Here is a 26,003-nt window from a genome sequence, read left to right as displayed (position 1 = left end):
TTTTTATTTTCTTTCTTTTAGTATTATCCTTTAAATATTTTATCTTTCAAAATTTAAAAATTATATTTATCAAAGAATCTAAATATATTCTATATTTAATTTTAAATAATACAAAATACATATTTTATAAATAAAATTCAACAATTAATTTTTTATTTTCTTGCACCAACATAAATCCCGTTTATTCTTATAGTTATTTTTTTTGGTGAGTAATAAAATCAAACAATTGCATCAAAGGAATCGAAACTAACCGTATCAACAATCAAAACATCTACCATCTCATAGGTACCTCATTGAACACCTAAATACCTTCTTTTTAGACAAAATACATTTTAACTAAGAATCTATAAGAAAAAATATCATAGACACCATTTTTCAAAACCATGTAGAACTTGATAAATTCTTCTTACCTAGGCTGAATTTGATAACCTCTAATCAATCCCTTTATTTGATAAAAGAAAAGGTAGGAGTAGTTTCGGTCAAAATGGGTGGGATGCTTAATTTACTTATTATCAAATCCCTTGTTGATTAGTTCAACAAATAGAAAAGTAATTTTTTTCTTTAATGAATTATTGACTTCTTGAGAGGGAAAGGTCCTTAAAAAAAATGAAATTGAAACATGAAAAAGAAAAATGGAAGCATGAAATTAAAATAATAGTAATAAATACATTATGGAATTGGCCACTTTCTTACCAATTTCCATTTTCACGACTTTCTCTTTGGATTTTCTGACGCGTTTAATGCGTTTCCTTCCCTCTTTTAAAGCTCTTCATTTCCCTGACAATCCATTTCAAAGACTTTTCTTTTCTCTCTCATTTTTTTTTGTATTTTTCAACTTCCTTGGTGTTAAAATCAGTTTGATTTTCTCTCCTTTTTTCCAGGTACTTCCCTCGGTTCTTTGTTATTTTCTTTCATTTTTGCCTCTTTTTTTCATACGGATTGTTTCAGTTTTCTTTCTTGTTCTTAATCCAACTTATTGGTTAAACAAACAAAACCCAGGTTTTCTTTCTCTTTTTTCTTCTAGTATGCTAACGATTTTGGATTTTTTTTTCTTTTTATGATTCGCGTTTTGAATTTTTGAGCAGTTTGATTGATATCTTGAATTCTTGATGGGGATGTTGGCTGGATGGGTTTCTTAGTTGGTTCTATGTTTGTTTGCCTCCCGTGAAAACCGAGGGAATCTTATCTTTTCTTATGAAGTGATGAAAAACCCCAAGTCAACTAAATCTTAATTAACCTTCGATGATAAATTTTAACCTTTCTTCTCAAGTTTATGGGGTGTTTTTTCTGGTCATGCTACTTTGCATGTGATTTATGATCTAGTTCTAAATCTAGTTTTTTTTTCCTTCTTTAAAAATTGCTTTTAGCCTTTTGAATCCCTTTTGTAAGCCCCTTTTTATCAAGTATTACATAGCAGTAATCTTTTCCATCCATGTTATTTCCGAAAGGAAAAGTATAAATAAGACTGCTTAATCAAGTTCCTCTCTCAAAAGAAAGTTTTTGGGAAATTGAATAGCATCATCTTCCTGATTATTTTATCTATGTTGCTAGGAATTAAATGCCACACACACACATATGTATTTATCTGAATTCATTGGATATCTTCTTCCTGATTTTCAGCTTTGTTTCTGGAAGTTGTTGCATTTGTGCATGTGTATGTATGTATGAATGGATGGATGGTTGATTTAAGTATGTATATGTATGTATATATGTACGTATGTACGTGTACTGTCTACTCACCAAATTTGTTGTATTTCTGCTTTATGTCTCTAGTTTTCTTTGCTGCCATCGTCTAATGTGTTAATGTTTATTGCTTTGCAGATTACATTGCATTTGACTCCTTTCTTCCTATCAACTGCCTGACCAAGTGACAGATTTTTTCATTCATTAAAAAGAATGTTAGGTTTAAAGAAATCTCCATTGAAGACTGCTAAGCATAATTCAGTTGATCCTGCGCGTGTGGCCGCTTCTCGTTCCAACCCCTTTGATTCTGATGACGAGTTTGACAATAAGCAAACCCTTAAACCTTCAAGAAGGACTTTCTTTGAACCTACTTTGAGTCCACCGAATTTTGGGGCCAATCCTCTTGATGACAATGAGGGGAAAGTGAACTCTTCTTCTTCATATTGGCAAAGTTCAGCATCACGAAACAAGTATAAGAATGATTTCCGTGATTCTGGCGGACTTGAGAACCAATCGGTGCAAGAATTGGAGAACTATGCCCTCTACAAGTCTGAGGAGACTACTAAGACCGTAAATTGTGTGAAATTGCAGAAGAATGAGAAGGTGTAACAATATTTGATTGCCTTACATAAACAGTGAAGATTACGACCATAACGCTGCTGGCATTGATATGACTAGTCGGGTATCCTTTGTTTTAAAGCAAAACTTCAGCGATGTAAAATAACTGCCATAGAGTACGAAAACATGAAAAAAAAATCTTACAGTTTATGTTTTATGACAGATGAATCGTGTTGATCATGTTGCTACCATTATGATCCTAAGGAGTTGCCTAAATTATACTAGAGTTTGAGTTTACATTTTTTCGATTGAATGGAATAGTGTTCCCAGCCATGATGCATGCTAATATTTCATGCATCATGTTTTGCATTTTGATCATATAGGAAAGGAAGTGAGTCTAAAATTGGGTGCAATGTTAATAGTTTAACTAGAAATGAAGTAGTTCTATTTGAGATGGATTGCCATTTGTTCAGAAGAATAGATATCCGATACTCACCTCAAGTCCAAGCAACGTAGTTTGAAAGTGATATGCAGATATGATTGATTGTTATTAACTGCCAGTTCTCTTCTTGACCTTCAAATATCAATATTTCTACTTTTCCCTTATGGATTGTCTTATGAAATTAAAGGATGCTGTTATGGTAGTTCTTTTGGATTTCAGGGCGAGAAGCTCTTGGGAAGTCTTGGAGGCATGTTCTCTAGAACTGGAAACCGAAGAAGACTCGACAATAGTTGGCCCTGTTATTACAAGAGGTTATTTTTTCCATACCTCCATGAATCATCTCTTTGTTTTTCCCCATTTAACATCTGATGTATTATTTCTGCATTAGAAGTTGGTGGTGAGCTCAGATTTGTGTTTGCATCTGTCTTTGTTGCGTTCTTTCTGAACCATGTGTGTATGTACTTCGCTGCAGATGATTTGCCTAAGAGTAGAGGTGGCCACTTGGAGAAAAGGAGAAACTGGGATTGAATACGGTTCCAAGGAGACATTCAAAATCACAAACGCCGCCCCCGAGCCGGCGATGCGTATCAAAAAGTCGAGGTACGAAAAGGAAGGCATGAAACCACTCATTAGTCTTTATTTTTTTTTTGTGGAATATGCAATTTTTATTTATTTTTGCCGGATGTTTAAACAGTTTGAAAAGGCAAGCAAGATGACGCCTCTCGATTAAGCGATTACTGGAGAGTTAAGGTTATGGCTGTCGATATGGGATCGAATCGAGAGTTTGTTTGTGTACTCAAGTATATACAAGCTAAAGCTTTCTATTTTAATTAGCATCGGAAATCATAATTCAAACCCTATTGCAGGCAAAATAAGAGTCTGAATGGTCTCCAAGATGATGTGGATGAGCTAAATTTCCGTGTGAGAGGTGCAAATCAACGAGCTCGCCGATTGCTTGGGAGTAACACTGCAGTTTGAGATTCAAGCGACATGTCTGTTTCACTCTCTGTCATTGTGATCTCACACACAGCCATATTGGGGATTTTATTATATATTCGCTCTTACTTACATGTTTCTCTTACGTTTCAGGCTATCATATGCTTAACTATGGACTTTCAAACCGAGTATCGTCTTGTCTTTTGTATTTATTTTCTGTTCTTCAATTAAATTATTATAAATATGTTGAATAATGTTTTGTGTTTATTAATGTCTAACAATGAAAACTGAAAAATATACTAACAAATAATATGAAAACATTAAATTAAATAGCTAATTATTGATTTGTTAAATATATACGAATACGATGTACCGCTTGCAAAGACTAGGATGGGCAAAATCCTAGACTAGACACTAACCAATTGAGGTGGTAACAATTCTTTGTCCTGAATTTTGATTTCGAACTAGATCAAATTTAATACCATAAAATAAAGGTAAATAAATTTATATAAACCAAATGTAACCGGCATAACATTTATTGTTCTAAATTTGATATAAAAAAGAATACACTCAATAGTATTTGCCTTGAACTCATCTCCAGCAGTAAGAACACATGCTGGTCTGAGGTATCGTGTGCATCCACAGTCTATACATGGATATAAATATATGACTCCAAAGATTTTCAAATACATGAAAAACTAGAAAAACACTTTATATACCATGTTTGGACAAATCCTTGTTTCACACTCACCTGAGTCCAAGTAAAAGGTAAACCAACTGTGCTGCGTTATAATGCAGGTAGTGACCAGAAAATTACTGTACCTTGTAGTGTAAAATCTTGTCTAAACACAATAAGTAAACTCCTGAACATGATGCTTCCAATGCTATCTGGATCAAGGTAAGTGCAAAACGGGTACCCTCAATCTTTAAAGTTTCTCTTATATTATGAAGATCACACTCCATACCCGTAGGATACGTTCAATATAAAACATGAGAACTTAGAGAAAATTAGGTTGAGGTAAAAAGACAGTCATTGCGCATAATGCTTCAATGAGGATCCTCTGAAAAGTATACCTAGTGATCAGCAAATTTACATTAATAGTTGATAAACCGATGGAGTTCATGGATCGAAGAATCTAGAGTTGACATTGTCTATGGGGTACCTAAATCTGCTCAGTTTCCCGTTTGTTACCCATTGCTAATATCAAGCATGAAAAAGATTACCGGGACAACAGTCATGCCTTTAAATGATTTCAAACTCACCCTAATCTCTTTTCTAGCCATAGAAGCTCACTAATCTAGATACAAGTTCAGTTAAAGCAATCCAAGTTTTGTTCCCAAAGAACTATGCTACCATTTTTATCCAAAAACATCGATAATTAGTTAAGCTAGGATATGCAATGAACATCTCAAAACCTTTTAACTAATGACTATCTAACTTTTACAGACTCTTCAAAAGGATTCCCCTGATCTAAGGACCATCGTCTACATGTTTAAAAAAAACTACTCCAGCTTTGTCCTAAAGGAGGGGAAACAAGGCAAAACGCGAAAGATATCATCAAGGACATTTCCTTCTAGTAACAAGACAACTTCCATTGATTCAATACCAGCAAATGCAATTGACTTTAACGTAACAGATAATAATCTAAAACTCTAATATCAGTCTTAGACTAAGTTCTTTAAAGTAAAAAACTTGAATCATATCGACTTTCATAACTAAAATTTGAAACATGGCTTTGACATGATACAAGGATAAATAAACAATTAACTCAAGAAACACAAGAATAACACATCAATTATCAAAGGAAGGGTCCTGTTTATTTTGTGTAAAAAGACTTGTAAAAATGACTTCTGGAAAATGATTTCCGAATTTCCTACTTTCTTATAACAAATCTAACTAAGAGGATACTTCCAATTTGCAAATCTATTCGAGTTCTACCACACAACCAGAAAACCCAGATTATCATTCACCGAAATAGTGCAAAAAATTTACTAATCTAGCAGCTAAAAGAATCATCAAGTCAATAAGAAAAAGCCTAGAAAGAAAAAGAAATTTCCACATATAGTATGAAACAAACAAAACCCTACATGGCATTTATCCAAAACAGTGATACATAACAAAATTCACTTCAGACAGTATAAATTCAATATTTATCTCAATGAATCGCAGTTTACTCCTTTTTATTTCTCTAAGGGAACAAGTCAAAATGGAATGATAAATATTTTCTAAGAAGGCTTAATATCCATTATGCTTTTGACCTTTGGAGCATAGAGTGAATAAACCAAAGCTTGTCTTTAGCGACTTCCAGCTGAGCTTTACCGTCGGAGAAAGCGGCGGAGAGCTGGGAAGGGTCGGTTAGGTTCTTGTTGTCTCGAAACGCGTCAATGGTTCGCCGTTTTGAGTACTCCCTTATGTTGTAGTCGCAGAACTGACGCGCCACTCGCAGAAGCGATCGGTAAAGCTGTAAAACCTCCGTTCTCGTCGGTGCTGCTACTCCCGACGCTGCCATTTGCCTTCTCTCTCTCTCTCTAATGTTCTAAAAGTTTTCAGCGAAAGAAGAGTGGTATTGGGGAAAAGGGAGAATCTTTGCCGTGCCCTTGTTCTATCACTATGTTGACCGATAATCATGTTACGCATCGTTTCATCTGTCAAGGCTAAGGAAAAAGGGCCGGACCCGGTTGTGGATTCCGGATTATTTTCCTGGCTAAAAATTTGGATACAAATATAACCTTCTTATATTAAAAGTTAGATTGTATTTTAATTTTTATTAAAATATAATAAATTAATTGTTATATATTAAATTAAACATTCTATTAAACACATCATCCATTTATACATTAAGTGATTATGTGGTTAACGGAGCAAATAAGCAATAAATATTTAAAAAATAAAAAAATCTTAAAAATAAATCGTTTTTTTTGTTTTCCCGAAGTAATTATTAGAGCGATTTAATGACAAATGTTCACGTCTGTAATCATTAAAGGGTAGATGCTGACTAAATAAATAAATAATAATTTTTTTAATAATTATTACAAAATCAATCAAAATTGAATTAATAAATGGTAGTCCAATTTAATTATCCAAGTTAATTTGGACATAGTTTTTCAAACCATTAATTTTGGATATAGTTTTTCAAACCATTATAAATTTTATAAAAAAATATTAAGAATTCTAAAAACCATTTAAATTATAATAAATATTTGAATTGCAAGTTAATTATCATAATTGAGATACAAGTTATTTAAATTACTATAAATATAACTATAGCTAACTAAAAAAATTATAGATTTATTATTTTGAATTTGGTAGGGTTATTTTAATTTTGGTTATTTATTTATTTAAATTAACATTAATTTTTGAATATTTTTATTAAGTTTTGAGAAATTTAATATTTTTAATAATTTAATATATTTTTAATTATTTTAGCAAATTTAATAATTATTTGTAAAATTACATTTAGGATGAACTTGGCCAAATAATGGTCTGCATTCATTTAAATTTGGACAACCATTTGTTCAGGTTCATCCTCGATGTGATTTTCAAATAATTATCTAAAAAAGTTATATTTTTTTCTTTAATATTTTTCTAGCATGAGGTGTACGTGGCACGTCATGAATTGCTATCTACTTGCTCCGTCAATCACCTCATTACTTCGTGATAGAAATTGATGAAACTTTTGGCAAAATGATTAATTTACTCTTTGATCTAATATATACATGGATTAATTTTTCCATTTTTCAAATAGAAAAGGTAAAATGCTATCCGATTTTTAGTACAAGAACTTCCATAATACTTTTTATCTACAAACTTATATCGATTTTAGAATCAAATCGATTTGGAAACACATATCACTGAACAAACTAATGTTTTTATTAGAATAATATTATTATATTGATATTTAAATTTATAAATTTACTATTTAAGCTTGGCCAGCTAGATCAAAAATTTTAAGAAATATTTTTTTCTAAATAATAAAAAATTAACTGATTTAAGAAAAGATGAAAATAATTTATTTGACTTGAGTTGGTCGACTAACGAAAAATACATAGTTCAATATTTTATTCATATAAACTTTATCTTTTTATTTTATTAAAATAGAAAAGTTAGTCTTTTGGTTTTACCTTGCCAGAATTTAATATTTATATTTTAAAAAGCTAAGAAAGAAATTCAATTCTTAATAAACATGTAAACATATAATTTATTAAATAATTAATTTTTATTAATTTCTTGCATATGAAGTCAATAATTAATAATATTACTCAATTAAACTAAATTTTCAATTTTCATAAATTGTGTAAATATTATTTTTAATTATAGGTTCACTTTTCGATTTTCGTAAAGCAGGAGGGAACTGCTACTATGTATTTTATTTATATTTTTAAAAATAATTATATATAATATTCATATTAAGTCATTTAAGCTGAACCGTATGATCATAGATTACATAAATATTATTTAATCAAGATTTGAAAATTGAATTTAACTATGGAGATGGGATTTTTAAGGAGAAAAGTAAATTTATTATTTTGAATTTAAAATTAGAAATTGGGTGATAAACAACAAAAATAAGAAGTTTTCAATATTGTTACTTAAATATTCTTATGAATAAAAAATAACAAAATATATATTTTATATTGAATTTCTTATTTAATCTTTTATTTTTTGCCTGATTTCTTTACTTTTTTGGTAAACAATATATAAATATATAAGTTAAGTTTCTATGTTTTTCATAATTGAGAATTTAGTCCATATACTTTTATTTCTAGAAATTTAGTCCTTTTACTTTTCAGATTTCAAAACTTAAGTTTAATTTTTAACATAATTATTTTTTTTAAATTATTGATGCGACATTTTGAAATAAAAAACTCATTTAATGGCAATGTAACTAAAATAATAATGTTGTAATTAACCTAAATTTAACAAAAATAATTAGACTTATGGCATAATTTAACCATAAATATATACTATTTGGAGGCAGATGGGTTTGTTTATGGAAAATAAAATTTGGATTTTCTTTGGAAAAAAGTATAATTTTTTAATTGAATAATAACGCGTAAATTATATTTTATTACTTTTTATATATATACAAAGCGGTATTGATATAAAATAAATTAGTTTTACCGCTCAGGTTCAACAATCAATTATTTTCCTTTTTTTTTCAATAATCTAAATTTTTTAATACATCAATAATTTTTCGAGAAAAAACTTTCAAAAATTATATTTAAAAAAACGCAGTAAAGAATTATTCAAAAGTAAAATTGCAAAGATAAAATAATTGGCATTTAAAATTTAAAAATTCTCATCTTTTCTTTTTTAAAAAACTTGGCATTTTTTAAGGATTTCAATTCATGTCTGAAAATACCAACGATAAAAAAGTAAAAAGCTACTGTGTAAATAGAAGAAGAAAAGACGGTGAATTAAGAACAGATATAGTTGTAGTCTCTTGGGGTTAGATCTCTCTTTGTTTATTTACCTCCAAAATGGCATCCTTTTGCTCACTAACTTTGATTTTGATTTCTATTTTCGCTTTCTCAATCTCCATTGCTAACTCCAAAACTCTCAAGAGAGATGGTAAGTTTTGGTTTGCCTCTTTCTTCTAGATCTTCTCTTATTTTTGCTCTGTTTGGTTTCCGAGAAACTGTTGGAAGAATTAATTAAGAAAGAACTGAAAGCTTTTCTTTGAACTATACTCATTGAACTGTAATAAAAAGAAAAAATTGTTTTAGTACTTAGTAAGTTGGTTCTTTCAGTAATTGTGTTCATATTTATGAATTAAATCTGTGATATTTTTGCTTCTTTAATTAATTTATTTTTAATATTTTTGGAATCAGATTGACAACTAAGTTTAACTTTTGATCCATTTAGCTTGAACTTTTGTAGAGCAATGTAGGTGATAAATGCACTTAAATTGATCTAGGTTTAATGGCTTTGACACTTCATTTTTGGTTAAAAACCTATGAATCTTAGTTTTCTAATTGGAAAGTAGAACGGTTAAAGCTTTTGAGTAGAGGTTTTTAGGAATGTCTCTAATGTTTACTGTTACTGTTGAGTATGAATTTTAAGGTTATCACCATAAGAACAGTAAGTAAAACAAATATAAGTGGCGGAGCAATGGAATAATAGTTTGTATTTTGTTGCAGTAAAAGCCTTAAATGAGATAAAAGCATCACTTGGATGGAGAGTGGTATATGCATGGATTGGAGATGATCCCTGTGGAGATGGTGATTTACCACCTTGGTCTGGTGTAACATGTTCTACTCAAGGAGACTATCGAGTTGTTACTGAATTGTAAGTATCATTGCTGCCTTAAGTTACTTGGACTTTGCATCTGACTGTCGGATACATGTATGTGTCTGAAATGAGTGTGGTTAAATTATATTTTATGTTTTTCCATGTATTTGGAGGGTTATATCCCCATACCCATGTATGGGTATGCGCTGGACATGGGTGATTAATATGGGTACTTAAAGAAAAACGAAGAGTTGGAGTCCTCAATAAAATGCTTAATATGGTTGTTAGAGAAAGGGAAGGATTTTGCTTCATGAGTGCAACCTAATGAACATTGCAAACGCCTTTTGCTTCATTCTATGTTTTATTCCAACTGTTCTATACATCTTTATTTTCTGGTTTATCAGGAAGATACACAAGTGAGTTCTTTTCTGTTATGATTGAAGTCCGACGCTTTTTGCTTTCTCGTTTTTACTCCAACTTACTTATTTTAGGGGCTAGGGCAAAGACACTCAAGTGATTATGTTCTGTGTTGACTGAATATTGTATCTAGTTCTATCAATTTGTATTGACTCTGACACTAGCTTGTGATTATGACCGTTTTCTCTTACAGGGAAGTCTATGCAGTATCAATTGTTGGTCCTTTTCCTATTGCCGTAACTAATTTGTTGGATTTAACAAGGCTGTAAGTTCTCTCTTTCTTGCCTAATAAGCTAAAATATTTGTTTTCGTAAGGTCCATAAAACCTTTTCTTTGTTGTTTATTTTTAATCCATGCTTCAAAATAGCGATATAATCCCCTGTAAACCAAATCTTTCAAATTACAATATAGTCTCCACAAGCTCTCTTGGAGTCCTCTACTAGTTAGAATATTGCATTTACTTGAGTTTTTGGAGTTCCATTTCCTGTTCTTGGTCTGTAGACCATGCAGATGAATTTGGCATTAAATGTGTATGAGTGAATAAGCAACCTGTTCACTTCTTTGTTGTTGTAAGGTGTGGGGAAAAAAAATGGAGAAAAAACATTGGGTCAATAACTTGAAAGCTTGATGCAAGCTTGGTTTCTTCTGTTTGCCTCTCTGATACTGTCCAAGACCATTTCACTGGCATCCAGTGCGTTACTACAACTTAAAGTGGATTTGCTTATCTGTATAAGTTCATGTCTGTAATTTATAGTTTTATACATGCTCACTTGCATTCTATGCTTTTAATTATTTACATAAATTACAATCACCTGAAATAGTGATGAAACAATGTGCCATCTAGTATCTTAATGTGGTCAGTCTTGGTTCTGAACAAGAAAAGGGTAATTTACATATACGAACTAATCATAAGCATAGGGGTCACCATTTAGATGTTTTAGCCTCTGGATTTTACTTGAGAGTTCTAACTGGAAGTCTTTCTTCCTTCTCGACTTTGCCAATATGGCAGGGATCTCCATAACAACAAGCTTACGGGCCCAATTCCTCCCCAAATTGGACGCCTGAGACGACTTAGAATGTTGTATGTTTTCTTCCTATGTCTTGTTTTTCTTCAAAACTGTTATATCCTGTATTTTCCTGTAAGTGAACCAGTTGTTATTTTGAAGTCATTGTTGTTACTGAAGTGGTTGCTCCAAAATATACTTAATATGCCGGCTAGGATAGCATGCTATGTAAAGTATTTTAACCATGTCATTTTTACTTGCTATGTTACACCCATCAGTTCATTCAAGCGTCATAATTGGATATTAACCATGTTCTGATATCTAGATTTTGGACCAATATTTAGAAATGCAATTCGTCTTTAATGAAAGAACAACAAATAAAATTTTAGGTAAAATCGAAATTTTGTAGTCTTTAATCTGATAATATGTTTTGATGAACTGCCAGAAATTTGAGGTGGAATAAACTCCAAGATGTCCTTCCTCCTGAGATCGGTGAGCTGAAAAGACTAACCCATCTGTGAGTATCCTTTTTATAATCACTGACATCTATCTTTTATAGTTGAATGTGTTTGTACATGCATGTCGGAAGTTCTTTAATATTTAAATCAAAATTTCTTCAGGTCGTTGAGCTTTAACAATTTTAAGGGTGAGATTCCAAGGGAGCTTGCAAATCTACCCGAGCTTCGCTATCTCTACCTTCAAGAAAACCGTTTCACTGGTCGAGTTCCAGCAGAGTTGGGCACTTTACAAAATCTTCGGCACTTGTAATATTCTCTCTACCATTTTCTGTACCACTCTGATGATTTTTTAATAATTATTGCGCTAAATGGTATTTTTTTTTTTGCCAGGGATGTCGGTAATAATCATTTGGTCGGTACCATTAGGGAGCTTATTCGTATTGAAGGAGGCTTTCCAGTTCTACGTAACTTGTAAGTTATATTTCAATATTTGAATGTTTTATGAAATGATTTATGTTTTTCCATATTCGATCAAATGCACAGTTTTTCTTAAGGTTGCAAATGTAGGTATTTGAATAACAATTATTTGACTGGAGGAATTCCTGCTCAGCTGGCAAATTTGACAAATTTGGAGATATTGTAAGTTAGAGTAACATATATATGTCTGTGTGTGTTTATGTATATAAGCAATCGGTACCATGCTTGGTATTCTGACTCCTAATTTTCCTTGAAGCATCCATGTCCAACATTTGTGTTAAACACATTTAGACTACATATATCCATATCCGAGACTTGAAATCCAAGTCCGAGTAATGTAATATCATGAATTTCTTCTTCTTTTACAGCTTTGGAGTCCCTTAAAACTTTTTTGTACTTATTACAGGTACCTTTCATACAACAAGATGTCTGGAGCAATACCAACAGCACTTGCCCATATTCCTAAATTGACATATTTGTAAGATTTTGTCACATTCAACTCGAGGTTCATTTGGATATCTGTATTATTTTCTTACCGAGTCTCCTTTCTTTCTGGAAATGTTCTTTTTGTGATCATTGCGATGAAATCTTACGGAAAAATGGTGGTCGGGAATGGATGGTTTTTATTTGCATGATTGCATACATTGTTGCGATGTTTAACTTCTAGTCTTGAACTTCAACAATCAACAGGTATTTGGATCATAACCAATTCTCAGGCCGGATTCCCGATGCATTCTACAAGCATCCTTTCTTGAAAGAACTGTGAGTTCCCCTTCATCCTCTTAATTTTCAAGGAAAATGGTGACTTTCGGATACACGTTTAAGGTGAAAAATGAAATGAATATCCAACTTCTTTTAATTTTCAAATTCAGGTATATTGAAGGAAACGCATTCCGGCCTGGCGTAAACCCCATTGGTGCACACAAGGTCCTTGAACTTTCGGACACAGATTTCTTGGTTTAGTTAAAAACTGTCAAGAACACAAGCCTTGTTACTATCAAATCTCATGGCCATGGATTTCTAGTTATCCAAACTCAGTAATATTTGTACTGTAGATATGAACTCAGTTCTTTATTGTATTAGTATGTGGTGTTTTTAAGGAAAAACAGCTCAAATCTGGAATTAAAGTTGGAGAATGATCTAATACCACGTTTTATATTTATGAAATTTTCAATTTTTGTAGCTATTATTTTGTAACCAAGAAAATTAATGAAAAAAATATCATTCTTTTAGTAATAAAAAAATAATAATTGGCTCCGAAATTTTTTGGGTTATCATAATATTTGAAACAAACAAGTCACGGATCTAATTTAATTTTAATTAAAAAATCAATTCAAAATCGAACAAAAATGTTGTTATATTTTTATATCATATTGCCTCTCATTGTAAATATTGATTGAGCTCAATCAAAAATTCAAAATTTAAAATTTAGCTCAAATTTCTTACAGGCTTATTATGATACTTACTATTATCGCCTCGCAATTTGAATGGATCTAGATCGAATTTTATACTATCTGCATGTTAAGCTTGCATACCAAGCTCATATGGTGTTAAGTGTTTGCAGGAGGAGTACTCTCCTGCGAGGTCACACGTGAAACCGCGCATGGTACTGCATAAACACATGTTAAGTATAGGACAGGATACGTGTTGGCATGCATAGAACCTATTCTAAAATATTACATCAATGAACAGTAATCGTTTCATATATACAACCTCTTACCATTTAAAGAAGATAAAAAAACACTCGAACTACTAAGGTAAAAACATCATACAATTTCATATAATATAATTTTACAGTATAATACAGTAAAAAACAATGATTTATACAGTTGTGCTTATTATCGACAACATTATTGCAGAAACTAGTGATAATTACAATTGCTCAGAAAACTAATAATTCTGCTATTATCACATTCAACCCTTCTTGTGAAAAAAAAAAAAAAATCAACCCTGCATTATTGCTAAGCCGGAGTCTGGGCGATATTGAATACTAATACATGTCCGACATTGGTATGTTCATACATTTAGTGATCATACCTCATATTCATACTTGAATATGTGTCGGACATTAATGTTAGAGTAAGATATTTTATAAATAAATAAAAAGGAAAATTACCTGCAAGCTGGAGCTTCGAAGTTGGGGAATACTATGAATGCAATTGACAAAGGCGAGATGGTTATCGGAGACTTCACGTTAACACGGACGGGGTTTAGTGATGGGATGTCTCCGGTGCTTGTAAGTTCTAAAGGAATGCCATTTAGAACCATAGTTTGACTTCTAAGGTATCCGTCTTTTGGTGTTAAATGATACTCTTCTCGGAGTAGAGCATCATCGGAAGCTTTGGTTCCGACCCAGGAGAATGTTTTCTTAAGATTATGTGTGAAGCTGTCCCTGCTAATGTTTTGTTCATTGGCAGCCAACTTCAGATTGATGCTGTTTTGAGCATTCATTATGAAATTCGTCTGATTGCTCAAGTTGATCACGAGTAAAGTTACACCAGCCTGCAACATGATGCCGAGATCATAGTCAATGAAACAGTCTTATATTTTCATCCTCAAAGAATGGTTTCATGGAATTAATGCAAAACAATTTAAAGAATAAGTGGTATAAAAGCAAAATTTCTGACTTACTCTTCCTTTCGAACAATGGGCATAAGATCGAAGAAAGGGCGAAGCATGGCTTTCGACATTTAGAACCACTTTACCCATTAACCGATGCCATAGAAGTCCACTGTTTAAGACCATTAAAACAAAAGGTGTAAGGAATCTCCATACAAGTTCCGCACGGTCATAAACTAAAAAGTTTTCGACATCCTTCAATTTGATCAAACATTTAAATGATAGACAAGCAAAGCGCAGATAAAGAAATTTAAATCTCTAGTTCTTGCCTGTAATAATCAGGGTTCGGAACAAATGTTGTCGCATTGAGAAGACCATAGTTGCCACCAATTAGTGTTTGCCTACAATATACTTTAGTATGGTATTTTGATGCCATTCCGAGCTGATCTAAATACCTGATGTCATGTACAAGAGAAAGGAAAAGTATTCATACATAACAATATATTAGCGTTAAAACTTGATGATTTAAATCAGATGAGAAAGTATGATTACCAGAAGCTGTTGACGAATGTATTGGACACATGAGCACCACCGCTGTTATAAGCCCCACCAGACTCTCCAACCCATGCAGAAGTCCAAGGACCGTGCCTCCGGATGATGTGTGTGAGATTACCGAAAGTGTATGCTGCCTTATTTAAGTGGTCCGGATTCAATATTTTACTAACAAGTTTCGGATCAACACCTGAAATAAAAACTGGGATTAAGCATTAAACGTAGGCTGGATCAAAATGTAATGCATCCATGCATTCAAACACTTTGGTATATCCGAACACACCTGCACCCAAATTGTACATATGATGGCTCATGACATCGATTACACCAAAGCCCGAGGTCTGAAGAAGCTTGACAAACCACTCTTCGTCATAGAATCCTCCGGGAGCTATGAGTGATGGTTTAGATTGCGAGCCTTTGTATAACTCATTTATGATTTTCCTTAGGTTGACCAAGTCTTTTCCATACTGGTCGGCATGAACATGTGCACCAATACCATTTCCGCTCAACTCATTACCTAAAACAAAAATGCCAAACATTAGAGGCGAGAAGAGAAAGAAAGTACGGATATATAATTGTAAAGCGCTTCGTCTATGATTCTCAACCGAATTCCCATGAATCTATCTGGTATCCCTTTGAAATGGTGTACTTCATAAAATCTTGCGCATTGCTAGAGTCCCAATCCCCTCCCCAAAGGCTCCTCTTTATTTTATGTCTCCCATGGAGAGCATTCAGGCCGAATGTCACCATTGCACTGCGAGTGTGAGATTCAAGTGAGTATCGAATCCATCAAAAACTTGGAAAACATTGCGAGCCTTAGCTAATCAAACTCAACCTATATAAGCCTGTTTCGGCAAGGTGAAACATGTTTCCTTTTGGAGAAGAGGGATAACAGTATTGAAATGCGAGAATCTTACCTGGTTTCTTTGAAGAAACGGTTCAGTTCATCCCACCTCTCCATGTGTAAGCATCCCTTTGAAAACCCAAACAATCCGTCTTTCATCTTTTGGAATGGATGACAAGGGGACTTTAAATTCCCAACATCATACAACACTTGATCTTGCAAAGAGCCTCCAACTCTTATCCTCAAACGGTTGAAAGCTAACAAAGTGAGGAACATACAGTAGTATCATGCTTTGGGAAGTAAAAATTCAACAACGTACTGATAAAAACATCACTTCGACTCTTCATTCAAGTCCTTATGTCCGACACATATCCGGACAGAGGTATGGAGATATGACCCTCCAAATACATGAAATAACTCAAAGAAAGATTGAACATGCCAGTGCCAGACATGTAACCGAATCCGACACTCACACCTAAGCCCGAGAAACATTTGATAAAGCTGTATCATTACTGATGAAGAAATACAAACCTTGGATAGCTTTGGCAAGGAAAGGATGAGACAAGTTCTGTTAAAAACAAACCAACAGATTGAACTCTTACAATAAGTGTTTCGATTTCTTGAGAAGTGAATTGACAAAATTCAAAGAAAAATCATTTATTATTATGAAAAAAGATAGTTCTTCTTAAGCCTCACCAGATTCATTACAGATGTATGGTGCCATGGACACTGGTCGTAATTACACTTATCATGAGGCCACCAGTCGATCGTAGCACAGACGAAGTTATCATCAGTTTGAGCAACAGTCATAGTTCCATCAACTACAATCGATCCATGACTAATATCTTGAGCAAAAATTGCAGGAATCGAAGCCACAAGTAAGAACCAACCGAAGCACAGTTCCATTCTGTAAATCGATTGTAAGGGCCTCACTCACTTCCACCTTACTGTATTAACTATTATGTTAACTACGAATCAACGATATAAGATTGTATCAGAAACTGAACATCTATGGTGGCATTCTGTATGAAATGAGTGAAATCAAAATTATATTTTGAACAACAAAAAAGGCGAAAACTTTCAAGTTTCAGACAGCAAGTTGTCCTAAACTACACAGTTTATCACCTGTCTTTCCAGGTTATTAATAACTTGTAAGAAATCATTCTTTAAGACCTTGGTCAGCTGTTCGTTCTACCTATTTGACTGTAAATTCCCACTTAGAGAATTTATATTTCCAATATCAGTTTCAACAATCTTTAATCCTTGCAAAGGTAATGAGGTGAATAATACATACATATACATATATCAGGTCTCAATGTATCATTCCTTAACACATAATCAAACATATATGCCTGAAGAATGGAATAAGAAATAAAAGAAGTAGCAGATCCAGAAAAGCAATCTAAGTTTCAAATTTCAACAACATTAAAAGTAACCCATTGAAAAGAAAAACAAAACAAAGAACACATTCCGTAGGCATAAACAATGGCAGAGCTATACAAAAGAACCCCAAATAGAAATAAAAACCCAGAAAAGAAGCTAACTAACCTCCAAAAGAAAAGAAGCTAGAAAACATCCATTGGAAAAAAGCAAACAGAGAAAATGCAGTGAAGTTATCTTTGGAAACAAACAGACCCACCAACAGTATGGAACAAGCTATAGTCTTGGTTTAGCCAAAATAGAAAGCTCGGATCTGTTCAGGCTTAGGCTGGTGGTGTTGTTTCTTTTGTTCTGAAAGACAAGATAAACATGTTTGGTGGAATGGGTGGGGACTCATATTTGTCGGCTAAGCTCAAAATTCATGTTAAAAGAGAACAATAACCACACTTGCAAATAAAAAAGCAGTAATTTGTTCTTACATTTTTTGAGTTCACCTGAAAGCTTTTTAAGCACTTAATATAGTGGGAGTAGATGCAGGGCAGACCAGAATCACCAGATTATGTAAAATTAATTAATTAATTAAAAAATATAATATAAAAATTTACCACTTAAAACTCAATTAATTAATTCGTGTTGGTCGCCTTTAGCATGGTTTAGATTTAAATCGCGATAATCGTATTATTGTTAAAACTTTATTCTCTTATAATTCACTAAAAATAAATTAATACATAAATGTGGGATATGAAGGAAGCTTTTTAATGGTATTCTTTAAGATTCCGCAGTGTTAGTGTGGAAGAAGTTTAGTTGGCTTTAAGTTGAAGTAATGCCTTAACCAAATCTTTACTTATACTGGGAACAATAGTTCACCAAATCTGGAACAGCGGTCTTTATGTATGTATATATTTTCTCTAATTAATTATTATATAATAAAGTCACCATATTTTTTTTGGAGGTCAATAAGTCTTTAGATTTGTTATAAAGTTTAATTTCTTTTATTCATGGAAATAAAAGTGAAAGTCCATCCTCCAATAAGAGGAAAGGGGGATTCCCTTTTCCCTCTTTTGACAAAGAAAATGTCCTTTCCACCCAATTACAAGTTGCGCACTTAATTTAAATAACTAAAATGTCGGCTTTAGGTGTAATCATTTCCTTCAATTTTTTTGTTTTTGTTAGTGAAAATTTTAGTTATGAATTTCTTCCACAATTTTTGTACTTTTCGATAAGAGTCAATGTTTGTATGATAAGAAAGTTTTTTCATGTGTACGAAGATATTTAGAAATGTATGGATACCATCTAAAAAGGTGTGATTTTCTAAATTTAAAAAAAAATTAATTTTAGTGAATTTAGTTATATGAATTTTATGTTATCTATGTTACACGTATTGTCGTAATTATAATTATAAAGAATACATTTAAATAATTATAATATTCGTGATTTGTACCAAAATAAATGTTTATATTTTTTATCTTCTCTTTTAATTTTTGTTTTTTGTTTAATGTTTTTTTATAAATATATGTTAAATATTTAATTATACTATTAACTTTGACATATTTTTATATTTTAATTATTTTTTATTAAAACATTTTAAATAATGGCAATTAGTTAATTTTACATGAAATAATTTAATGAATTTATCTCAAGATTTGACATATAACTAAATTAAATATAAATTTTTTAATATTCTTATTACAGGTTCTAATCATATTTATTATTTTTGAACAGTGCCCTCCCTAACTTATAAATACTTCTTACATTGACAATAACGCCCAATACTATTATATATAATTAAATATTCATTAATTTGTAATTAAAAATAAAGAAGCGAATATACTCAATAAATAATAATGATATATATTTTATTTTATTTAAAATTTACTTAGTATATATATTTAAGTGATTTTCTTCAAAAGTATAAATGCACATTCTTGAAATAAAGTAAAATGTATTTTACACTATTTAAGTACCATTTACCTTAATAATAATAATAATAATAATAATAATAATAATAGACAGAAGAAATGTGGTCATCATCACATGATCATCTTCATCTATATATATTTTAAAGATTTGTAAAATGTTATTTTTAATTAAGCATGCAATGTCTTATTACTGCAAAAAAACATTCTTACAGATCACTTGGGCATGTGAGATATAATTCTTTAGTAAAAAACATATAAATAATAGAGGACAATTTTTTATTTCCTTGTCTCGGTCGGTCTGTCTGAAAATTTTGTTCTTTCAAATTAATAATAATAATAATTTATAATTAAATTTAAACAGAAACGATAATTCTCATAATTTATAAATTTAGGGTTGGACTTGTCGAAGACCCTAAGATAAGACAATCAGCAAATAATGTATGGAAGTGTATTTAAATATGTTAATTATATAAATATAAAGGATAAAATAAATTATTATGTGTACTGAATTTTTTTTTACCAATTTTATTATATTAGTTTTTTTTATATAATACTTAAAATTATTTATAATTTTTTTAATCTATAAATAAAAGGATAATAAATTTCAACATACTCAAACTTAAATTTTCCTACATTTATATATCAATTGAGTTAAAAAAACTCAAATGAACTACCAAAATTTTAAATAAAATTAAAATTTCTACCCAAAATAAATAGAAATTATCATGAGTTGGTAATTTAATGATAAAATAAAATAAATGTGGTCCAGCCGAAAGCCAAAATAAGCACGGATCTCACCAACTTTGAATCAACAATCTCATCAATGTCAATATGAATTACCAAATTTTCTTTCCCCAAAAAAATCAAAGAAAAAGGATATATATTTTATTACTTATTCAGTTTTATCATTCAAATTGAATGATTCGTTCAAACTCATAAATTTATTAATATTTATTAGAGTTTGAACTTTAAATCAAAACATTATTTTCGAAAAATAATTTTATTTAGAAAAGAAAGTAAACTATCAAAATAGTCATTTATGTTTGAAATGTTATGTTTTAGTCACTTATGTTATCGATTTGTTACGAAATAGTCACTCAACCGTTAAGATCTGTTACCTCCCAAACGATAGTGCAATGTGGCAATTAAAATGAGTTTTAAATGTCAACATGGATTTCTAACCAAGTAAATTAATTGATTTTTTAATTAATTAATTATATTTTCTAAATTAATTAAAGGAAAATGTTAATTTGGTTTCCTAAAATAATCAAAACCAATGCATTAGATTAATCCTTGAACTCGAAAAAAAGAACCATTGGTCTCTTTTTTCTTTTAGTTTTTATTTCCATTTTGATTGAAAAAACTATCCATTTTTATAATCATATTTTTTGAATTGAAATATTAGAAATCAAATTGAGTGCTTCATCAATCAATTTAATTTTTTATTTTAAATGAAAGAACAAATAATCGATTCAATGAAGAGTCCATGCATTAATTAAGTAAGTAATAGTTTTTCTTTTTCTTTTTTACTTGGGTTTTGGGTTCAGATATTATGATTTTTTTTTTGCAAAAAGGTAGTCCATCTTTTCATGTTTTTCTATATATGTAACAGATAAAAAGGATATGCTTCATCTTTGTTTATTTACGTATTGTGGGTAACCACAATAGCAAGCATGTATGAAGGTTGGTGCGTTCATTTCTTCTTCTTCTTTTTCTTCGTCGTTTTGCTCTTCTCTGATGGTAACAAAAAAAATCTAGCGGTTGCTTCTTTTTAAATTGGAGAAAAATTGGATTTTAGGGTAAAATTTTGTATTCTACTTTCATAAAAAAATATTTTATTCATCTCATTTGGACATTTACGTTAGTATTTAAAACTCATTTTAACCGTCACATCAAACTGTTGTTTAGTAATTAAAGATTTTAATGACAGAATGACTATTTTATAACAAAACAATAATATAAATGACTAAAGTGTAATATTTCAATCATATGACTAAAATGTAACTAAGGGAAAAAAAAACAGTACCCTTTAAAAGATCACGTTAAATTGACCCGCCGTGAATCCAATTGAAATGGTATTCTGTCTCGCTCAAGAGCAACATTAAGCCCAATGAGGAAACCCTAAATAATATAATACAATATATATTGTAGCATTACTAAATATTATTAACAAACATAAAGCTGCTCTGGTAAACACTAAAGAGCAAATGTCTTCACTACTGCTACTCTGCCTGGAAACGATACCATGTTCCATTCTGGCTCTCTACGCTGTAGAAACTGCAGAAACAGACCAAAATAGAAGTATCAATATGTAATTCCATGGGGGTGGGGGTAAAAGTTCCACTATCCTTCACAAGCTCAGTGAACTCTTCCTATTCTTTTCCTCTTTATCTTTTTTTATGTTGAATAGAATAAAAATATTTCATTCCTAATTTGAAATTCGGGTGGGATCAAGTTGATTTTTTTTTAAAAATAAACCTTTAAGGATTAAGAAGCCGAAGGACAAAGCAAGATTCTTGCTTGGAGCAAACAACACGAGACGTAATTATCAATATGATCTTATTCCAAACTTCACAACACTGTTTGGAGTTGCATGAGTTCCTTAATCATGGCAAGCAACGGTGGTGATTGATCTTGTGCAGGTGGGCCTTTGCCATTGGTATATCCATTCGTGATTGAGATAACACAACCTTTCCATTCAAGGAGAATTTTCATTAGAATGGGGTTTGGTCCTCTTTTTCGTTGATTCCAGACTTCCATTCACATCTTTTGCAACTTTCAACTTACAAGTAAACCTTCATTTTACCTATTTATATAAAAAAAAAAGATGTCTTCAGTAGAGAGTAAAAGGAGGAATTGAAAATGGAAACTTGTAGGCAACCTGCAGACATTTAGAGATTCTTTACTTTCATCAAAAGCTGAACAAAAAAAAAATACAGATATCCTCTACATTGTGCCATCCTTTTGAAGAATCATGGTTAAAAACACCACAGGTCTTTCTTCATCTCCAAGCTCTTTATTCCAATCAAACAGTTTCCAAATGCAAGAAAATTGATGGAGAATCAGACAAGAATTTGGGTTCTTAGATTTTGCATAATTGAAAACTTTTAATCCGGCAACGGAGCAAGGTAAGTACCTCCAATTTTGATACAATCAAGTTTTTAGCATTATTGTGGAAAATTCTGTTACCATTCGTGTTTCTTTTTATATCTTCTTTTATGACATAATTGTATTAAAGGTTTTATAAATTTATAGAAGTTTTTGATATGCTCGTGATTTTAGTATGTTCATATATCTATATTATGTCTGTATCATATCTAAAATTACAATATAAAGATTTATGCCAAGGTTTTATTTCAGAACATTATTGCTGTTTTATAAATTTATATAAGAAATTGTTATTAAAAAAAACTTTGAGCAATGTCTAACCTGAAAGTAGAAGCTGGTGTAATGATAAATCATGGGGCAATGATGATTCAATTGCTGGCTTTTGTAGGTAGCAGACAGTTTTCCTGGCAAATGAACGACGACTACAACACGGAGTTGGCCGTTGGAGTGGCAGCCGCTGCATACATTATCAACTCCCTCGTAGAAGACGAAGCGCGACATAGGATCAAGATACGGAGATCTGCACAAGATACCATATCCGGGGTTCGGAGTTCGGATAGAGTAACCATGCGATATTCCAGCAAGGAAATCGAAACTGCAGGTAACGAATTTTGCTCCGATTCTTAATACACCCATGTCGTACTATATCCGAATATGATTCCTCAACGATCCTCTACATGTAAGAAAACATTGAAAAAACTAAATATATGTGTGCTAATACATACAGCATAATCCGAATAGCATATACCAAGAAACTGCATATAATAGTTTCTGAGAGATCTTTTGTCAGAGAAGAACAATGAAATCCTGTTTTATGTTCTTAAGGTGAAACTTCAAGCAGAAAGCTAATGGAAAAGGATAATAGGAGCCAAGAGAGCAGTTTACCGAGAAGCAAAAAGGGCGGTTCATCCTCTGGTAGGCCGGTGATCATGGAAGCCGGGGACCGAAGCCGGAAGGGAAACTCTTCCCAACTCAATGTCGGTGAAACCAAAGCAGATGCTTGGGAGAAAGCTGAGATGGAGAAACTTAACAAACGGTAATCATTAGGTTTTAGATTCAGAGACAACACCCTCAGGCCTCAACATTATCATAATCTCAAAAAGAAATGAAAATTTGAAACAACCCCTATAAGAATATTTAAAGCATGAATATTTGTAAAATATATGGTGATGCTAATATGCAAAGGCGCAGGTGTGAGAACATGAAAGCATCAATTCTTGCATGGGAGAATGAAAAAAAGCTGCGAGCCAAAGTTAAAATGGACAAGAGAAAGGTGATGATAACTATATTGCTCCGATCCTTGTATTAGGATATAGCTACTAAGATATGATGTTTCAAAATTCTGTGGGATATGTGCCTGTATTTTCGAATTGACTTAACAAATGCCATAAAAATGTGCAGAAAGAATTGGAGCGGAGAATAAAAATAAACCAACAACTTTACCAGACCAAGATATCAAGGATCGATCATATTGGTGGTGGAGCAAAAGCAGAGGTGGATGAGAAAAGAAGACATGAGGAATTGAAGATCAAAGAAAAAGCAAGGAAAATAAGAGCCTCAGGAAAGGTTCCTGTTTCATGTTTCTGCTTCTAAACAACATGGAGAAGTAAACATTTGTATCAATTCAACTCAGATGATGAGAACATGAAATGTCTATGTATTACCCAGCGGGGTAGCTAAAATGTGTATATTCTGCTCTGTATTCAACGCAGTTGATTCAGAAATTAGATGAAATTTGGGTATAGCTTCTTTGTTTGTTTTATTTGGATTTTGGTTCCATTTTTTTACGTTGAGATTTATTTGTATTTTGGACGACATTTTATTTTTTGGATTTACTGGGCTCCATTTAAAGGTTTGGGGGTAAGAAATACAATAACAAATTAGTAACCACAAAAGTTAGGTAAGATGGTAAGGGCCTCTCCTACCTTAACAAGTAGTCGAGGGTTCGATCTTCGTTTTGGATATGGAGCAACTTTAAAACTCATGGTCAGCAACTTTAAAATCCGTAAAGTATGTGAAATTGAATGATATTGATTGATACCAACACAATAGTAATTTGAAAGATTGGGTTGACGGAGGACTTCCGTGGAGTACCGGCGGCATATTAAGTTCACATTATTCGTAGCCAGTGCACTGCACTTGGAGTACTGAGGGGATTCGCGATTTTATCGCATATTATATGTTATTGGCGATTGTATCGCACTATTTGATATCTAGCAGATTTTCTACATTATTGATTATTCGATGGTTTTACCACATCGAGCTATGCTCATAATGTTTTGGAGTTTGGCTGACGGGTTCTGGAGAACTCGTGGTCTGTAGCGGATGACATGGGTAGGAACCTTTTTGCATTGCATCATGTGCACGACATATTCAGATGTTATTGATTTATGCTACGCATTATATTTTGTTGTATTGAATGGTATCGAAATTAATGATTGTTACTCAAATGAATGATGACCTATACTCATACACCGTTTGACATCAAATTGATAATGGCTATGTAATGACATGAAATTCCTATGATGGTTTTGTTTTCTTCTGTTGATGCTAATATGTTTCACTGTTTTCGATGTTTTTGTCCGTTTAAATAATTATTCGACTCACACTGAGCTTTTCATAAGCTCACCCCCCAATAGTGTTTAACTTTTCAGGTAAACCTCAAAATTAGGACTGGACTCGGCATTCGGAGAATCAACTTGGACCTCGGATTATTATTTTTTAATTAAGTATTATTAAGTCTTTATTGGTTTTGGCCTGTAATTTTTAATTATTTTTGGTCTGTGGCTTGGTAACTTTTCTTTTGGGGATTTTTGCATGCATGAATTACTCAAACATAATAACCGGATAATGCATGATGTAATAGGGCCCAATCGACCCAGGTCCAAACAAAATTAAAATCAGTCCAACAATTACAAACCCAATAACCTAAATTACCCTAGCCCAATAACAACCCCAAAGCCCAAGTTTGTAGCCCTTAACACTAAAAAGCAGAAACCCTAAGCTAGCCGCATTTGCTTAGCGCCGCTTTCAACGCCTCCAGCAGCTTCTCCAAGTGCCGCACGACTCGGGGCAGACCCCTCTCCACGCGCGCCGACCTCTCCACGAACGCCTGCAAAAACGGACTCAAGGAGTCCAAAGGAGAAAAAACAAGCAAAATATATTATTTATTTATTTTATTTTTTCTTTTCGGCCTATAAAAGGTCATTTAATCTATAAAATAAAGGAGGGATATTGTATTAACGGAGAAAATACACAAGAAATAGAAAAAAGCACTGAATACAGATTGTTTTTTTTTATTCAAGGTGAAATTTTTTTCGTTTTTTTATTCTCTTTATTTCATTTGTTCTGATTTAAAAAAAATAATAATAAAAGAAAAGGGAAGAGGCTTACCTGCGTGGTCTTGCTGATGAAACCCGAAGCTCGCTTCGCCA

At 32.0% G+C, this 26,003-nt stretch overlaps 3 protein-coding genes, 1 long non-coding RNA gene and 2 pseudogenes across 7 annotated transcripts; 3 read left to right on the top strand and 3 right to left on the bottom strand.

Moving 5' to 3' along the window:
- Positions 1–760: 760 nt before the first annotated feature.
- LOC121224565 (SNAP25 homologous protein SNAP33-like) lies at positions 761–3,661 on the top strand (annotated as a pseudogene).
- A 2,094-nt stretch (positions 3,662–5,755) lies between these two features.
- On the bottom strand, positions 5,756–6,231 carry LOC121224239 (LYR motif-containing protein 4-like; annotated as a pseudogene).
- A 2,736-nt stretch (positions 6,232–8,967) lies between these two features.
- On the top strand, positions 8,968–13,374 carry LOC121224238 (probable leucine-rich repeat receptor-like protein kinase At1g35710). Its single transcript, XM_041107123.1, has 11 exons — positions 8,968–9,191; positions 9,761–9,908; positions 10,462–10,533; positions 11,278–11,349; positions 11,718–11,789; positions 11,893–12,036; positions 12,121–12,201; positions 12,298–12,369; positions 12,614–12,685; positions 12,898–12,969; positions 13,080–13,374. The coding sequence occupies exons 1-11, from the start codon at positions 9,101–9,103 to the stop codon at positions 13,168–13,170; spliced, it is 987 nt and encodes a 328-aa protein (XP_040963057.1). The 5' UTR covers positions 8,968–9,100; the 3' UTR covers positions 13,171–13,374.
- A 586-nt stretch (positions 13,375–13,960) lies between these two features.
- LOC107951250 (heparanase-like protein 1) lies at positions 13,961–18,029 on the bottom strand. Of its 4 annotated transcripts, none has more exons than XM_016886233.2 (10): positions 17,711–18,029; positions 16,859–17,130; positions 16,694–16,730; positions 16,236–16,419; positions 15,924–16,072; positions 15,602–15,835; positions 15,319–15,508; positions 15,096–15,221; positions 14,839–14,938; positions 13,961–14,709 (listed from the first exon to the last, which is right to left on the bottom strand). In XM_016886233.2, exons 2-10 carry the CDS (start codon positions 17,066–17,068, stop codon positions 14,320–14,322), a joined length of 1,620 nt encoding a protein of 539 aa, XP_016741722.2. In that variant the 5' UTR covers positions 17,069–17,130; positions 17,711–18,029; the 3' UTR covers positions 13,961–14,319. The 4 variants fall into 4 exon arrangements, with proteins under 4 accessions (XP_016741722.2, XP_040963056.1, XP_016741724.2 ...); XM_041107122.1 differs by having other exon boundaries at positions 16,859–17,184; positions 17,711–18,022; XM_016886235.2 differs by having other exon boundaries at positions 16,859–17,109; positions 17,711–18,022.
- A 3,387-nt stretch (positions 18,030–21,416) lies between these two features.
- On the bottom strand, positions 21,417–23,022 carry LOC121224236 (uncharacterized). Its single transcript, XR_005921842.1, has 3 exons — positions 22,891–23,022; positions 21,940–22,267; positions 21,417–21,738 (listed from the first exon to the last, which is right to left on the bottom strand). It is a non-coding gene; the product is annotated as an uncharacterized lncRNA (long non-coding RNA).
- LOC107951251 (remorin) lies at positions 22,969–24,313 on the top strand. Its single transcript, XM_016886238.2, has 4 exons — positions 22,969–23,170; positions 23,395–23,605; positions 23,761–23,842; positions 23,971–24,313. The coding sequence occupies exons 1-4, from the start codon at positions 22,981–22,983 to the stop codon at positions 24,160–24,162; spliced, it is 675 nt and encodes a 224-aa protein (XP_016741727.2). The 5' UTR covers positions 22,969–22,980; the 3' UTR covers positions 24,163–24,313.
- Positions 24,314–26,003: the final 1,690 nt, after the last annotated feature.

The sequence above is a fragment of the Gossypium hirsutum genome, chromosome D12 (genome assembly GCF_007990345.1).
Source record: "Gossypium hirsutum isolate 1008001.06 chromosome D12, Gossypium_hirsutum_v2.1, whole genome shotgun sequence".
NCBI classification, from domain to species: domain Eukaryota; kingdom Viridiplantae; phylum Streptophyta; class Magnoliopsida; order Malvales; family Malvaceae; genus Gossypium; species Gossypium hirsutum.
The sequence above is the reverse complement of the archived record's forward strand: the minus strand, read 5'-3'. Positions and strand labels throughout refer to the sequence as shown.

Coding starts and splice junctions, on each gene's coding strand:
- LOC121224238 (XM_041107123.1), top strand. CDS start 9,101: ATGGCATCCTTTTGCTCACTAACTTTGATTTTGATTTCTATTTTCGCT. Junction 9,192..9,760: donor CAAAACTCTCAAGAGAGATG/GTAAGTTTTGGT, acceptor ATTTTGTTGCAG/TAAAAGCCTTAAATGAGATA. Junction 12,202..12,297: donor TTTCCAGTTCTACGTAACTT/GTAAGTTATATT, acceptor TTGCAAATGTAG/GTATTTGAATAACAATTATT.
- LOC107951251 (XM_016886238.2), top strand. CDS start 22,981: ATGAACGACGACTACAACACGGAGTTGGCCGTTGGAGTGGCAGCCGCT. Junction 23,171..23,394: donor CAAGGAAATCGAAACTGCAG/GTAACGAATTTT, acceptor TATGTTCTTAAG/GTGAAACTTCAAGCAGAAAG. Junction 23,606..23,760: donor ATGGAGAAACTTAACAAACG/GTAATCATTAGG, acceptor GCAAAGGCGCAG/GTGTGAGAACATGAAAGCAT.
- LOC107951250 (XM_016886233.2), bottom strand. CDS start 17,068: ATGGAACTGTGCTTCGGTTGGTTCTTACTTGTGGCTTCGATTCCTGCA. Junction 15,836..15,923: donor GATAGATTCATGGGAATTCG/GTTGAGAATCAT, acceptor TTTTTGTTTTAG/GTAATGAGTTGAGCGGAAAT. Junction 14,939..15,095: donor CCGAACCCTGATTATTACAG/GCAAGAACTAGA, acceptor GGTCTTAAACAG/TGGACTTCTATGGCATCGGT.